The sequence below is a fragment of the Saccopteryx bilineata genome, chromosome 2 (assembly GCF_036850765.1).
Source record: "Saccopteryx bilineata isolate mSacBil1 chromosome 2, mSacBil1_pri_phased_curated, whole genome shotgun sequence".
Taxonomy (NCBI): domain Eukaryota; kingdom Metazoa; phylum Chordata; class Mammalia; order Chiroptera; family Emballonuridae; genus Saccopteryx; species Saccopteryx bilineata.
The window spans coordinates 293,343,952-293,360,928 of record NC_089491.1 but is presented as its reverse complement, the minus strand read 5'-3'; the positions used below and the strand labels follow the sequence as shown (position 1 = coordinate 293,360,928).

General features: G+C 38.0%; 1 protein-coding gene across 1 annotated transcript in view; it reads right to left on the bottom strand.

The window, feature by feature from the left end:
• HMCN1 (hemicentin 1) overlaps nucleotides 1-16,977 on the bottom strand; it is a 431,303-nt gene that overhangs the window by 38,604 nt on the left and 375,722 nt on the right. Inside the window, exons 84-91 of the mRNA XM_066261348.1 lie at nucleotides 15,763-15,897; nucleotides 15,179-15,369; nucleotides 12,616-12,697; nucleotides 7,019-7,288; nucleotides 5,552-5,722; nucleotides 5,259-5,429; nucleotides 419-589; nucleotides 74-244 (exon numbers count right to left, since the gene is read on the bottom strand). Of these exons, the coding sequence (XP_066117445.1) occupies nucleotides 74-244; nucleotides 419-589; nucleotides 5,259-5,429; nucleotides 5,552-5,722; nucleotides 7,019-7,288; nucleotides 12,616-12,697; nucleotides 15,179-15,369; nucleotides 15,763-15,897 (1,362 nt within the window). The remainder of the gene's footprint in view (nucleotides 1-73; nucleotides 245-418; nucleotides 590-5,258; nucleotides 5,430-5,551; nucleotides 5,723-7,018; nucleotides 7,289-12,615; nucleotides 12,698-15,178; nucleotides 15,370-15,762; nucleotides 15,898-16,977) is intronic.

Here is a 16,977-nt window from a genome sequence, read left to right as displayed (position 1 = left end):
TAACTTCAAAGATCTAAAGCCACGTTGGAACTTTAAGGAAGTATAATTTTGACTCACTATTTCCAACACTCACTTGGACAAGGGTCATTATTGCAAAAATCACTCTGGACATCACTCCCTTCACATGGGCTCCCTCCGTGCTGTGGAACAGGGTCGGAGCAGTCCCTTGTTCTCTGTCTGGCACCTCCTCCACAGGACACACTACAAGCGCTCCAGCTGGCCCAGGAGGCCCACTTGCCATCAACTGGATTAAGGGAAACCATACGTGCTCTGTTACTACATAAAAATGAGCAGGTTAAACACTGGGCATTACTAGGTTGAGTGATGTTGTTATTGACATTGATTCTTACAAACATAACTGCCTAGATAAGAGGCAGGCATTAGTTCACTAAGGGTATGAACATTGCATTGCTCTTACCTGGACAGTGTCTTTCATTGCAAACTTGCATCTGTGTCTCCACTCCATCACAGTAGGAGCCATCAAACGACGGTGGGGGATTATTGCACAGCCTCGTTCTTGCCTGAGTACCCTTCCCACAACTTCTGCTGCATGCTCCCCATGGCTGCCAAGTGCTCCATGCTCCGTGAACTACAGATATCCCACGAGACAAGAGTTTCAAGTCACAGAACCATGTTTGTTAAAAAATTAGGCACGCAAATTAACCCAGTAATAAGTTAAATTAGCCCCAAATCTAAAATGATTAGAATTGAACCAAAGAAAACATGAGTGATGGTCTTCCATTCCCCTTCTGGTTAGAATTTCATGGGAAATCGTGTTGATAGGAAAATTCAGAAGGCTAAGTAATGCCAAAATAAATGCTTAACATTATCCTACAGGCTATTTTATTTGAATAAAATTTAATCAAAGTAACATATGTAAACACAATCTGAGATTTTAAATAATAGATAAACATCTGTCTGTGCTCTGAGCTCTGGGAAAAGGGGAAAGGACCAGCAGCTCTGGAGCAAGGCTGTATAACAGATCAAGATGTGGTTATGGACAATACAAACGTTCCCACAATGATAACTTGGACCCGAGATCGCAAGACCACATATTTAAGACTGATTCAGCTCCATGTTTAAAAATGTACTTGGATCTTTCAACAACATGATGATTTGCACAGTTGTAACTCTTTGAAAAAAATCTTCTCCATTACATAGTGCTCATGGATTAAAAGTTCTGAATAACACACTCACCTGCTTCTGAAACAACAGAAAAAGAACTGACCCATATTTTCCAAGGAGTGATATTAAGACCTTCCATTTGGTAACTAACATATTGCACCATCTGACCACAGGACTGAAACAACCTTATGTTTCTTACCAGGTGCATGGGCTGGGAATCATTGCATATTATGATTTCTCTTATGCATAAGTCAGTATTGGGTCATATTTTTGTTTTGAGGGTAATTTCCAGATATGGGGCTCATAAAGTATGTTTTTGTGGTCAACCAGTCTAACCAAGATTTGAACCAAAACAAGGCCTTAAGGTCAGGGTCTAAATATTCTTTTAATAACTGATCAGATGCCAAAAAAAGTAAGTTGAAAACCAAGTAATAAAATTATCATTTGGTTTCTTTGTTTAGAAAACATTTTAAAGCACATTTTGCATTTTCTTTGCATTGTTTCCTAGTTGATTTGACCACATATACCTGTACTTTGTAGACAGAGGCAAATGGTCAAATTTATTTTAACTGAAAAAAATTTGCACTAAAATGTATTTGACTAAACCTAAAGAAAAAGGAGAAAGCTCTTAAATATTTGGCAGCTACTTTGCAAAACTATTCTTTTTATTAATTCTGATTACTGATGCTCATAGTCCTTATACATGGGCTATATGATTTAAAGAGTTCTGCTGTTTCAATTATTTTCATATGTTCTATTTTCAAGGGTCTTGGTTAACAAAAGCACATACCTCTCACAATATAAAGTCTTATAGCATAGATGCATTTTTTATTAGAGGATTATAACTGGGTAATGTTTAGGCATTAATTATCTGTGTAGTTCCTATTATATACAAATAGAGATTTTTGGATGAAGAGTTATTTTTTTTAATCAATACAGAAAACCTTAACCAGAATTGAACTTCATAAAATCTGGTAGAGTTGAAATGTTTCTTTTATATGAATGGAATGAAAACAAGACTAAAGAGAGAATGATAATATAAAACAGAGAAGGCATAAAACTGTATGGTGTCTAAATACCAAAGAAGACAACTGTGGAAGAAATTAGTATGTAAAAAAATGCAGCCCGACCAGGCAGTGGCGCAGTGGATAGAGTGTCAGACTGGGATGCGGAGGACCCAGTTTCGAGACCCCGAGGTCGCCAGCTTGAGCGCGGGCTCATCTGGTTTTGTTTTGTTTTTTAAGTTTTTTTTTTTTTTAAGATTTTATTTATTTATTATAGAGAAGGGGGGGGGAGCAGGAAGCATCAACTCCCATATGTGCCTTGACCAGGCAAGCCCAGGGTTTTGAACCAGCAACCTCAGCATTTCCAGGTTTACGCTTTATCCACTGCGCCACCACAGGTCAGGCAGGGCTCATCTGGTTTGAGCAAAGCTCACCAGCTTGGACCCAAGGTCGCTGGCTCGAGCAAGGGGTTACTCGGTCTGCTGAAGGCCTGCGGTCAAGGCACATATGAGAAAGCAATCAATGAACAACTAAGGTGTCACAAGGAGAAACTGATGATTGATGCTTCTCATCTCTCTTCGTTCCTGTCTGTCTGTCCCTATCTATCCCTCTCTCTGTCCCTGTAAAAAAAAAAAAAGCGAAATATAGTAGATAAATTTGTTGTTATACTACGTTGCAATTTTGATTCTGGAAAGGCAATATAGAGCATGGTCCTTAGGATTGGGAACTCTGGACCAGATGCCTGGGGCCTGACTAACTGCCCTGCCCTGACTGTGCAATTCTGGGTGAGTTACTAGTTTATAATCTGCAAAATGCAGATAACAAAAGAACCTGCCTTACTAGGATCGGGGTGAGGAATAATGAGTTTATAGATGAAAAATGCAGGATCAGTTCGGCACACACAATAAGTACTATGCACAGTAAGCCATGAGCTAGGATGGCTATTCTTTACTCCAAAGCTCTCAATGATTTCCAAAAAGATGCTTTTAAAAATGCTCATTCTTTAAGTAAGCTGTAAGAATATGTGTTTCTTTTTTAATGATAATGATTCTCAAATGGCAGCAGAAAGGCCCACTTCAGAAAACACCAACCTTTTTAGGGGGGGAGGACTGGAAGTTTAAAAATACCATTCTAGGCCCTGGCCGGTTGGCTCAGTGGTAGAGCATCAGCCTGGCGTGCAGGAGTCCCGGGTTTGATTCCTGGCCAGGGAACACAGGAGAAACACCCATCTGCTTCTCCACCCTTGCCCCTCTCCTTCCTCTCTGTCTCTCTCTTCCCCTCCCTCAGCCAAGGCTCCATTGGAGCAATGTTGGCCCGGTCGCTGAGGATGGCTCTGTGGCCTCTGCCTCAGGTGCTAGAATGGCTCTGGATGCAACAGAGCGATGCCCCAGATGGGCAGAGCATCGCCCCCTAATGGGTATACCAGGTGGATCCCGGTCGGGCGCATGCGAGAGTCTGTCTGACTGCCTCCCCGTTTCCAACTTCAGAAAAATACAAAAAATACCATTCTAACCAAGGCAGGGGAAGTACAACATAACCCTAAAATATCAATTTGCACCAGAAAGTAAGAAATTGTTCAAGGAAATTTATAACTATTATCATACAGATGTCATAGTTGATAAACTATACAAAGAGTGCTATAATCAGGTATTTCTGGCTCTTTTATTTGGATATATTATGCAATTGTAATCAGCTTCCTAATTCTTCAAGATTAGAAAAGAAATTGTGTCTTTAGGTTTATTTTCTTTAAGATTTCATGACAGTATTTTTTGTTTTTTGTACTGTAATGGAAGTTCTGCAAATCAAGATGCCCAGGGTCTAAGCAAATAGGCTTGGGAGTCATCAGGTTGACCTGGGTCCAAATCCTTGGTTTACTTTCACTAGCTATGTAACCTCAGTGAATTAATTATCATATATTTCCTGAATCTTAGTTTCCTTGTCTGTACACCAGGATGCGATTACCCCATGCAGCAGATAACAATCTCATTTTGGCTTGTCAATAACCTTCTTTTGACCATCTCAGTGAATGCTCTATCACTTCAACTATTTGAGTGTATGTTGCATGTTTATCAGTAGCTGAATGATATGATCTGTGTAGCATTCTAATTTGAACAATTAGAACAGTGCCTTGAACAAAGAATGGATGTTCAATAAATATTTTTTGGATGAATGAATAAATAGATGAGTGAATTAGTGAGTGAACAGCCACGCCTCTATTCCATATGATTTCTTGCAGGCTGTTAAACAGGGAGCCCTGACCCTCCAGACACACTGTGGGCAAGTGCCCCAAGCTGGCTTTTAAAGTGTCCTTCTCCTGGACTCAAGCTCAGAGGCGAGCATGGGATGCAAATAAAGTCACACAGGGTCCTTCCCCAGAGGTGAACATGAATTCTGAGAGCTCTTTGTCTCTGAGGCCTTAGATTATAAGGCCCTTGTGAGCCAGTAGCTGTCAGCGGTCACTTTTTCCATCACATAGAGAGAGTTTAAAGGAGCATAAAACTAAGAGAGGAAAGAAGAGATGAAGGAAGGAAAACATGGGCCAAATCCTTGGATTCAATCATACCTGAAAGTAGAATTTTTACTTAAGCTTACATAAGTTTGGTTTCTGTCACTTTAATCTCTAAGAGCCCTAAAATACCTATGTTATAAGTTTGTTGCACACAGTCCAAAACAGCGTGTATATATAGCACGTAGCGTGGTTCCTAGCATGTGATAGGTGTTAAGTCAACAGTAGTGATTATTTAGCCCTCACTAACTGTGTGTTTCTGGGAAATTCTTTAACCTCTCTGGATTTTATTTCTTTCACCTGAAAATGAATACCTGGATTAGGTGTTGTCTAAGGTTGTTACCTCTACAATTTCATGTAATTATTTATGTTTTCTCTATGTGATTAAAAACGCACCACAATTTTGAAGCCTTTTATTGTGATCAGTTAAATCAGCTATTTTACTTAACACTGATCGACGTTCTACCTTCATAAGTTTATCCATGAGACAGAACTAAGAACATGGAGAATGATTATGTTCCAGGGTAGAGACCATAACATCTTTTCACAATGAAGAAGAGGTCATTCTAACCCCTTGATAAGAATTAAAAATAGGAAAGTTTTGCCTATCGGTGGATTCTCACCTGGGCAAGGCCTAACATTGCACACAATAATTTCCACAGCGCTCCCTTCACACGGCCGCCCGCCATGTTGGGCTGATGGATTATTGCACGTTCTGGTCCTGGTTTGGTTGCCACGTCCACAGCTCCTTGTACATTCTTCCCAAGGGCTCCATTCTGACCAGCTACCATCCACTGTACAAAGGTGAAACATTGTACCATCAGATACATTTCGACTGAAAGTACTAATACTGGGACAGCCCCTAGTTAGGGAACAGAAAGGAACACGTGCTCGTCTGTTGAATCAAGAGGTGTACCTGGACACAGCTTGTGCAGACAGTTTCGCATTTCTGAATCTGACCCTTGACAAGGCTTCCCTCCATTGGCTGGAAATGGGTTGTTGCACAGACGACTTCTCTTTTGGATGCCTCTTCCACACGTGACACTGCACAATCTCCAGGCAGACCACGGGGAAAACCCGCCATGAACTGCAAATCAAACATTCTACTTGGTCTCTGCTTTAGTAAACAAAAAATTGCAAGTTGGATTTCATTTAAAATATGCACTGGGTCTACTGCTAAATCTGGAACGTCTAAGAAGGTGCTTAGGGATGCTCTCCTTTATGGCAAAATTAATATCTAAGTGTGAGAGTCTGGGGGTGTCAAGAAGGAAAGGCAGACAGAAGGGGAGTGGTAGAAGAGGGTGGGGGGGTGAATGGTGTTGGAAGGGGACTTGACTTGGGGTGGTGAACACACAATACAATATACAGTTACTGTATTAAAAATTGTAAACCTGAAACCTGTATCATTTTATTAACCAATGTCATCCCAATAAATTCAATAAGAATTTTTTAAAAAAATCTAAGTATGCGAGAAGAACTTCAAACAATGAACTAAGTTTCTGCCCAGCTCCAACCCCGGCTCACTTAGACATGGCTACTGAAAGAGTGAGCGGCCAGAAGTTTATGTACTGTTTACTTTTTGAATATAACTAATTTTTTTCTTTTATGGGGCTACAGCAGACCGAGTAACCCCTTGCTCAAGCCAGCGACCTTGGGTCCAAGCTGGTGAACTTTTTTTTTTTAAATTTTTTTAAAATTAATTTATTATTTTTTACAGAGATAGAGAGTGAGTCAGAGAGAGGGATAGACAGGGACAGACAGACAGGAACGGAGAGAGATGAGAAGCATCAATCATTAGTTTTTCATTGCGCGTTGCAACACCTTAGTTGTTCATTGATTGCTTTCTCATATGTGCCTTGACCGCGGGCCTTCAGCAGACTGAGTAACCCCTTGCTGGAGCCAGCGACCTTGTGCTCAAGCTGGTGGAATTTTGCTCAAACCAGATGAGCCTGCGCTCAAGCTGGCGACTTCAGGGTCTCGAACCTGGGTCCTCTGCATCCCAGTTTGACGCTCTATCCACTGTGCCACCGCCTGGTCAGGCTTGAATATAAATAATTTTTTTAAAAGCAAAATATATGCATTGATTTCTGACAATATATTTGATTATTTTTCAATAAAAAATTCAGTTTGGAAAATTTAAAACATAATAAATAAAATTTAAAAAATTCAGTTTGGGAATTTAAATGATTAACTTGTGATTTTTCAGCTCTAATCTGTATTTAGTCCCTTCAGTCTGTAAATTGGGATGAGATTTTTGTCTTAGGTCCATAATCTAGAAGTATTTTAAGGGTAAAGGAGACTTGGATTAAGATGCTTAATAATTTTTATGACTTGAGTTGCCCCAGGTGCTGTTTAAAACAACTATCTGTCTGATCACACTTACCCTGTACTGTGACCGGCACTCTGACAAGGACAGAACCCATCAAATTTCGAGCAACACATTCATATTCAGATGTATCTTCTTTCTGAGCAGCAGAGATATATAATGAGTTGTTGGACAACACAGTAACTCGGTTGTCCCACGGGATAGCGTGCCCTTGACGAGACCATGTAATGGCTGGATGAGGCTCTCCAGTTGCCTGACAATTCAGTATGACTTTGCCACCAGCATTAATAATAGTTGCTATTGGCTCAAGAGTGATGATGGGAGGACCTATGGAAAAACATAATGTTTCTTAGGTTTTGTGGCATGATATTAACATTTTACTCAACATTATATACAACTACTTTAAAATCAGGTTAATTTGTTTAGAAAACACTGTAGCTTCTCAACTACTATGGTTGCAATTGTCATTGACAGATTTTTTATAGCTCCATTTTGTTTAGTAAATGTCAACAATTTTAAATCCCTAAACAGATTAGCCTAGAGCAGTGGTCGGCAAACCGTGGCTCGTGAGCTACATGCGGCTCTTTGGCCCCTTGAGTGTGGCTCTTCCACAAAATACCACTTGTGGGTGCTACCTTGTTAAGGAATGTACCTACCTATATAGTTTAAGTTTAAAAAATTTGGCTCTTCAAAGAAATTTCAATTGTTGTACTGTTGATATTTGGCTCTGTTGAGTAATGAGTTTGCCGACCACTGGCCTAGAGCATGGGATCTGCAGTCACGTTTTCTGAATTCAAGTTCTGCTTTTACTCCTTACTACCTCTCTAAGCCTTTATGTCTTTAAAAAGGGTGCCTAATTCAGAGGATTCTTGTTAGCCTCTATTGAGATTATAAAAGCACAGCTCTTTGATGGGGTAAACACAAAATATTATTAGTACTATTGTTATCATTGCTGTTTTTTACATGGTGAACATTCACTTATTTCCCTTATATAATTTTTGTGGCAGAGTCATTATTAACTTACTCTTTCATTATTGGTCATCACTTATTTATTCAATAAGCATACATGGAAAGCTTACAATTTTCCAGGCATTGTGCTAGATGCTGAGGGTATAAAATGAACAGAGACAACTTCTAGTCTGAAGGAGCTCCAAGGCCACTGATAAGGTGAACAAGTAACTAATTATTTAGTTGTGTTATAATATAACTATAGACTTGAGTAACAGGATAGGTAGAACATAATTTACTACAGAGTAATAAATGTGTGGAGATTTGGGAATGTAAACAATAGTAACTTGATAAATCATAAAAACATGTCACTGGAAATGGAAAGGAAAAGGAAGACATTCAAGAATTATGAAGAAAGTAGGAGTGATAAGACTTTGTCATTGAATGGTATGAAGAGAAGGGAGGAATTAATGGACAGTATAATGTCTGTTGGGAAATTTGATAGAACATGAGAGGAAGAGTATATTTGTTGGGAGGGAGTAAGGAACGATGATTTGCATGCATTTAGAGCTGTTGACCTGGTGGTATCTATGGGATGTTGCTGAAGAAATGTCTAGATGGGAAGTGAATATTCATTTCTGGAGTTCAGAATAAAGATACGGGTTCAGACTACAGATTTATGAGTCTTCATGATTGGAAGGAATGCTTCAGAAGTGAATCTAAAATGAGAGAAAGAGGACCAAAGACAGAAACCATTACAACATTATTATTTAAGAAATGGACAGAAGGCAAACCTATAAATGGTATTAAGAGCAGATCATTGTGGTAGGAAGAAACTCAGAGAAAATGGTATCCTGGCAATAAAAGGAAGGAGTTTCAAGAAGGAGGGAAGGGTTAATAGTTCTACAGTGGATGATAGCTGCTCAAGTGAAGTCCTTGGAGAGAATGTAGAAGTTGCATACAACTGTTGACAGAATATTTATTTTTATACAAGTCTACAGTGTCAAAGAAAGAATATGAAAGACTTCATGGGAATAAGAAGCTTGGCTGCACTTTCAAAAAGGGTAAGATTATATATAAGAAAAGGGAGCCTACTTGGAAAGAAGAAAATAGCAGGGCAATGGATTTAGTTTTAAAAGGATGATTCATCCTCTTGCATACAAGGTTTCAAATATTTGGTTAAAATCTTCAAAGAGAATCAGAAGAGGATTTAAAATTCAATAGGTAAGAAAAGGGGAACTTGTATATTCTTGAAGGAACACGATGGGATGAAAGCAGTGTGTTAGTGGGACTGAATTAAAAGGTAGGATGATTTGCTCAATGAGAGGTAAAAACTATCAGATAATTCAGAGTGGTGAATGCATATTGAAGGTGGAGAAGTATATCTGGAATAATAGAACATAAAACAAAAAAAGAGAAGTAAAATGTGTTTTATTGTGATATTAATATGATAGTATTTTATGTAAAGGTGTTACCAACACGTCCTTATACATGAGGTTTGATTCTCAGTGAGAATCCTTAACGCCTTATTCATATAAATGCCCACAGCATTTGACACAATTGCCTTCTTACTCTATATTGACATTAACCTCATTCTAGGAAAACTCAGTGCTGGAGCTTTTATTTCTCTCCCAGAGCTCAGATTACATTATATATTCAATAAATTTGCTGAATAAAGTAAATATTTCAGATTAATTACTCAGCACTAAATGACAACATAATAACTAAATGAGCTCATCTGCTCATGTTATTATGGTTAAAGTGTCAAATAAAACTCAGCATTTTCATTTATATACCATATTTGAATATTTCCAATTGCACATAAAACTGTGTTAATTCAACAATAAAATTCCTTATGTGCATCTTCCAAGGTTGACTTAATTCCACCAGTCACGTGAAGATAAGTTAAACATGATTATTTTATATAAATAAAGGCATTATTTTTGGTTCTTTAATCTTAATTTTAAACAAATTATATTCTTGGCTACCTTTATATGCCTCGTTTATTTAAATAAGTTTATTGCCAGTCTATGTAAATAAGCTATTCTAACGCAGCCTGTCTTAACCCAGGTCAGTGGAACACTCTTCCAGAAGGAATTAATCATGTGATGTCCTACCTACATTCACCCAAACAAAGAAGGTAGAAGTTTTCATGGGAATGACATTTATTTGCAAAGTGTGGCATTTAAAAAAAAATTTACTTATTAAATTTAATGCAGTGACATTGATAAATCAGGGTACATATGTTGAGAGGCAAAGTGTGGCACTTTTATATTCTCCTTTTGTTGAGTTACAACTCACATCAGCATATTAACATTTTTGGAAAGATCTGCAGTAAAACAATACATCTAAGCAGGACACATAGCACATGTTCTTTAGATATTAAATAAATGAATGAACATTGTTTAATCTTTTTTTCCACAGACTTATTTGAGTATCACAGGTTTACCATTTGATAAATATGTACTTGTAAGATATGGAAACCTAAGTGTCTGTAGATGAATAAATGAATAAAGAAAATGTATATATATGTAATATGTACGTACACACAACACACACACACACACACACACACACACACACACACACACTGGAATTACCCCTAAGAAAAAAGAAAATCCTGCCATTTGAGACAACATGGACGGACCTGGAGGGCACTATGTTAATGAAATAAGTCAGACAGAGACAAATAGTATACGAGATCACTTCTATATGAAATCTTAGAGGAAAACAAAGTCGAACTCGTAGAAACAAAGGGTTGATTAGTGGTTGCCAGGAGCTGGAGGGTGGGAGAAGTGGGTCTTCCTACCCACTGACCATTTTTGATGGTCAGAGGATACGAACTTCAATTATAAGATGAATAAGTTCTGAAGAGCTAATGTATAGCATGGTGACCATAGTTACTAATATGTATAGTACACTTGTAAGTGCATATATCATTAGTGTTCTCACCAAAAAAATAAAACCAAAACAAATTGTAACTGTGTAAAGTGAATGATGTGTTCATTAACCTCATTGTGGTAACCATGTCATAACACATACATGTATCAAATCATCACATTGTACACTTTGTTTACAATTTCATTTGTCAATTATACGTCAATTAATCTGGAGGAAAACCACTATCTTAATGGTGTAGAAGTTGCATACAGCTCTTGACAGAATATTTATTTTCATACTAGTCTACAGTGTCAAAGGAAGAATATGAAAGACTTCATAAATAAATAAAAATATCTGTTAAATGTTAAAGTCATAACATTTTTCTCAAATGTTAAAAAGTCTTCCAGAAAAATGGTTTGGCAAATAGCTGTTAGTCAACACCAGTCAACAGTATCTCTCAGTAGTGAATGAAAGAAATGTAAATTCATCCTGTTAAATACTGAACCTATTCACAAAATAAGTTGGCTGGCTTAAGTTCTCAACCAATGACGTTGTCCTCGGGTCAGCCCCTGAGGTGTCCCTGGAGACCTGTCCCATGGGCCACCGTAGTCTTTCTTGTTTTCTTTTCTTTTCTTTTTTTTTTTTTTTTTTTACAGAGACAGAGAGAGTCAGAGAGAGGGATAGATAGGGACAGACAGACAGGAACGAAGAGAGATGAGAAGCATCAATCATCAGTTTCTCCTTGCGACACCTTAGTTGTTCATTGATTGCTGTCTCATATGTGCCTTGACCACAGGCCTTCACCAGACCGAGTAACCCCTTGCTGGAGCCAGCGACCTTGGGTCCACGCTGGTGAACTTTGCTCAAACCAGATGAGCCTGCGCTCAAACTGGTGACCTCGGGGTCTCGAACCTGGGTCCTTCCATATCCCAGTCTGACACTCCATTCACTGCGCCACTGCCTGGCCAGGCCCTTCTTGTTTTCTTAATCATGACAGCTCTGCCGTCCAGGGGCTTCACAGTGAGTACGATCACTCTGTCCAGATCACATAGTTATTTCATGGAAGCAACAACTTACCCGGAGCACTTTTGAGATCGTTTACATTAGTCTTTACTCTTAATATGTATTTTTAAAAAGGTATAAAATGGCATCTTTGTAAAAGCACCTTACACAAACTGTGGTGAACTATAATAAGAGTATTCCATTGACTATAGTGCAAACAAACAAACAAACAAAAAGCTCTGCCGTGAAGCAACTGCAATTGTGAACCACATGTGTTCGATAAAACAAAGAAAAATGTCTGTGCCACACTGTGCAAATCTATGCTCCATAATAATCCTCTGTCAGAAGCGGAACACTAAAGTAACACTGTGAAAGCTACCATTAATATACTTGCTAAATGGTCAGGGCACACAGGAGAAGCACCCATCTACTTCTTCACCCTTCCTCCTCTCCTTTCTCTCTCTGTCTCTCTCTTCCCCTCCTGCAGCCAAGGCTCCATTGGAGCAAAGTTGGTCTGGGTGCTGAGGACGGCTCCCTGGCCTCAGCCTCAGGAGCTGGAATGGCTCTGGCCACAACGCAGCAAAGCCCCAGAGGGGCCGAGCATCACCCCCTAGTGGGCATGCTGGGTAGATCCGGGTTGGGCACATGCGGGAGCCTGTCTGACTGCCTTCCCATTTTTCACTTCAGAAAAATACAAAAAAAATAAATAAATAAAAATAAATACACACACACACACTTGCTAGAAAGTGAAGATAATGAATGTTCTTTATCAGGCAACATTGCTTCAATCAGGTGTTTAATGAGAATTGAATTAAGCAGCTTACTCTGCAGAGTGAGGCTCATGCTGCGCTCCACCACCCCCGCCTCGTTGGCAGCGACGCACGTGTAGTCACCGGCATCCTCATTCTACGGAAGAAGCAGTGTTTATAAAACCGGGCGCTTACAGAGCAGGGCAGAGAACTTCGTTCACCGAGATGCAGGTTTTATGAAATTTCCTTTTTGTGAAGGCATTTTAATGGAAATAGAAAAGAGAACCTATATATATTTAACCTCATAAATAGGCTAAAGAAGAAAAAGAAAAATTCCCAGCCTAATTTTTTTCAAAACAGCCTACTATTGCTCTGTGGGGATAAGTACTGGAAAACCAAAGCAAAAACAACATTTTTAAATTAACATCTTTCCAAAATTTCTTTACTAAAGGAAAATGCTGATATTATTTTTATAGTAATTTTAAAAAGCATTAAAAAGAACAAATTAATAAATTTGAGTCCTTTCTAATGGGGATTAGTTAATAAAAGAAAGTTTAGCTTCCATTGGCAGAGTTTGAAATTTAGGCGAGAAAGTGAAAGGCTAATTTATTGGTAATTATAAAACAGAATATAATTCCCAAATTTATATGAATGTGGTATAAAATATCTTTATTATATGTGGCTTAAGTGTCTGTTTGTCGCCGATAGCTTATTGGTTGCTTGCGTAACTGTACTAGCCAATGGGGTAAAGTTGCCACGGCATTCAAATAGTCCCGCCTTCTGGCATGCCACCTCACAAATTGAGGTTAAAGATTGGAGCAATTATTATGCTGTTAAGAAATCTTAACACCAGAAGGGGTCTTTGCAATGGTACAAGACTAGAGGTTCTCCAATTAAAAAATAATGTCATAATAGCTAAGTCTTTGACTGGCTCCTCTAAAGGTGAAATACATGTCATTCCAAGAATTGATTTGGCTCCATCTCAAACAGGGTTGCCATTTCAATTGAGACGTAGACAATTTCCTGTAAAACTTGCCTTTGCTATGACCATCAATAAGTCTCAGGGCCAAACGCTTAAGCGTGTTGGCATTTTTTTACCTGAGCCTGCATTTGGACACGGTCAACTTTATGTTGCCTGTTCAAGAGTTCGTGAAAGAACGGACATAAAATTAAAAATAATTGATGGTCTTCTGCAAGGCAAGCTTAAAAATGATGGAAAGATCTACACAAGAAATGTTGTGTACAAAGAGATCTTTGACATGTAAATTAACATTTTATTATTTAAATCACCTTTATTTATTGAGCTAGCGGTGGCTCTTAAGAAATGTACCACCAGTGGTTTCCTTCATTGCACTCTACTTTAAGCAATTAAGCAAGTAGAAGGGGGAAACCCCATGGGGCAGTAAGCAAAGGGGCGTCCTCGCCGCCTGCCCTGGGTAATTCAGTTTGAATTAGCAGACACCTTTGTACAAATCATTTTAATTACAATTTATAATATCTAGAACAGTGGTCATTTCGTATGACCACCGGGCTTTCTAGTATATATATATGTGTGTGTGTGTGTGTGTGTGTGTGTGTATATACACATACATACACACACTATATAGGTATAGATTTGGTGACTAATCAGAGCCACAGATTTCTTTAAAGTTTTTATGAACAAGAGAATTCTGGTCTTCTTAATAGAAACATTATGCCAATAAAGGGAAACTGAATTGCAGGAGAGAGAGGAGTGAGGGAGAAGGAAAATAGATGTTTTGATTAAATGTTCAACTGGTGGTGACAATGTATTACAGAACAACAGTTTCTAGTAGGGAACTGTAAACGGGAGCTGGAAGAGTTTCAGGGTTGGAAATAGATATTTAGCAATCTGATACTGTATGGTAAAAAAATTTGGATTAATATTAATGTTGGCATTAGAAAAAGTACCAACAACTACAGAAGTAGTAATATTTGTTTAGAGAAGAGGAGAAAGAGGGATAATGAAGAAACCTGAGACTCATTAGGGTATAAGGTTGAGATATTATCTCAAAATTTAAGGGACCATCAACATCAAACATTAAAATCAAATCAAGGAGAATAAAAGACTGAGTGGCCGAGGGCATCAGGTTATTAGATAGTACATTTTAACTGTTATTTCAATTGATTTAACAATGGGTTAACACAGTACCCATATGTAGTCTAGTTGAGAGATTTTTAGACAAAATATTTCACTCACGTGACCCTCAAATTAGAATAACTTAATACTCATTTTCCAAATTACTGCAGCTTTTGGAAAGCCTAATATATGTGTAGTTATTGGTTTAGTGATGCAAACTACCCTACAATTTATTTGCAATTGTGTTTATAATTCAATTTCCTGTTGTAAAATAGATTTGAGGACATTTTTCTGCTGATGCTAAGTAACAGGTCAATGATCTGAAACAAAGCAGCAAAATTATTTTATTGCTCACACTTCTCTGAAAGGGCCCAGAATAACTGATTTGAACCATTGCCTCTGTGTTTTGTAAGAAATCATTGATTCAGATTTTATGCTATAAATAAGAATGCAAGAGAAACTGTTCCCACCCATGGCACCTATAAAAAGGCAGTAACTGTGGCAGTTGAAGTATATATCGACAATTCCAGTGAGACTTACCACTGTGCCATAAATGGCCAGGGAGCCGTTGCCGAGCTGACGGATTCTGTGGTTAATTTCAATGTCGACTCCCTTTCTGCTCCACTGAATAGTTGGGGCAGGATCTCCTTTCACCTCACAGTTCAGGATTGCATTTCCGCCAAGTGGTTCAATCCAGTTGGAAGGGTAATCACCTTTGAAGACTGGAGGTTCTGGGGAAAAACACAGGACAAGTATAATTAAAAGGAAGCGCTGATAATCTCTTTGTAGTTCTGAGCTGTTTACATAACTTAGTGAAGAAGGGGATAGCCACTTTCAAACCCCATGAATTTTCCAAAATCAGCTGCTCATGCTAATCAACTAGATAATCTCATCAGTTTCAATGATCTAAGCAAATGCCAAATACTTTGTGCCGAATGTTTTACCTACTTTGAGTCGAACGTTCATAATATTCTATTTCTTTTGTATTTGCGTTACCTGTGAATTAGGACTAAATGGATTAGTAAACTGAAGTTATAGTGTATTGCTACAGAATAAGGACGTAAAACACAAACCATTTATTAAATAAATTATGAATCAAAAATAGAGCACAGTTACCTACCTACCTTTCACATAAACAAATCCAATCGCCTTCACAAAACCAATGCTGTTCTCTGCAGTGCACACGTAAGTGCCCGAATCCTCTTTTGAAACCCTTTCAATAACAAGTTCACTGTGTCCGTTGACACTGTCAAAGTGGGCTGAGAGAAACAAGTTAGGAAACAACACAAATGCCTCTCAGTAACCTCAGAAAAGAATCACAGCAGCTCAGTGTTTTGCAGGTTAGATTTATGTGTTGGTCAGCAATTGAACCAGAGATTTCATCGTGACCTCAGAGAAGAGAGCCTTTTCCACAGATCCCTTCCTCTGAGCTATTTGCTATGTCTATAGATGCTTGTTTGAAGAATGAAAAACAGCAGAAGGAACAGGAAAAGAGAATAAAAACAAACATTTAAAAAAATTATTTTAGGTTGAAAGTACACCTCTCACCTCAAAGTGTTGCTAAATCTAGCTCAGAGTCTCTGGGTTTCAAAAATCTTTCACTAGAAATACATTTTTCATTTAATTTATCTCACTCCCATTTTTCCCCCCAAAAAAATTTATATCAAAAACATGAAAACCTTTTCAGTTATAATTCAACTCACTTCACAGGTCAGAAGGGATGTTATAAAAAACGTACGCTAGTTAAGGACATGACTAAATTTGTAATAATTTAAACTTCCCCATAAATGTTGCTGATATAAATACTTTCAAAGGTAGCTGTAATATTTAGAATACACTATAAGGTTAATCCTAAAACAACTGATTCTGAATGATTCTGATCAGACCAGCCAGTATCTAATTATGTTAGATACATTTACATTGCCTGCTTTCCCCATTCAAACCATCTTCTAAAATTTCAGAAAACAGTAAGCAAAAAACTAAGCTTTAAAATTTAAACAGCTAAATCAGTACTACACCTTCAGAAAACAGGACTTAGATGTTCTTGCACTTTCTTTGCCCTAGTGACATATCTTATTTTTATTATATAGTTAATGAAGTCTAGATATTAACTCTAGATATAAATATTTATAACAGAGAAATCTCAAGCTCACTACTTTTCTAGCAAGATATTTATTAAATGCTAATAGCATAGGATTTCAGAATTCAATTTTGGACAAGTTCTCATAACTGTAATGTCTTTATGCTGGTGACAAAGTCTAACAAAGAAGGTGATACATGTCCTTCCAGCTCGAGGGTTCAAGACATTATCTCAACATTAGTGCACATATAGACTAGAA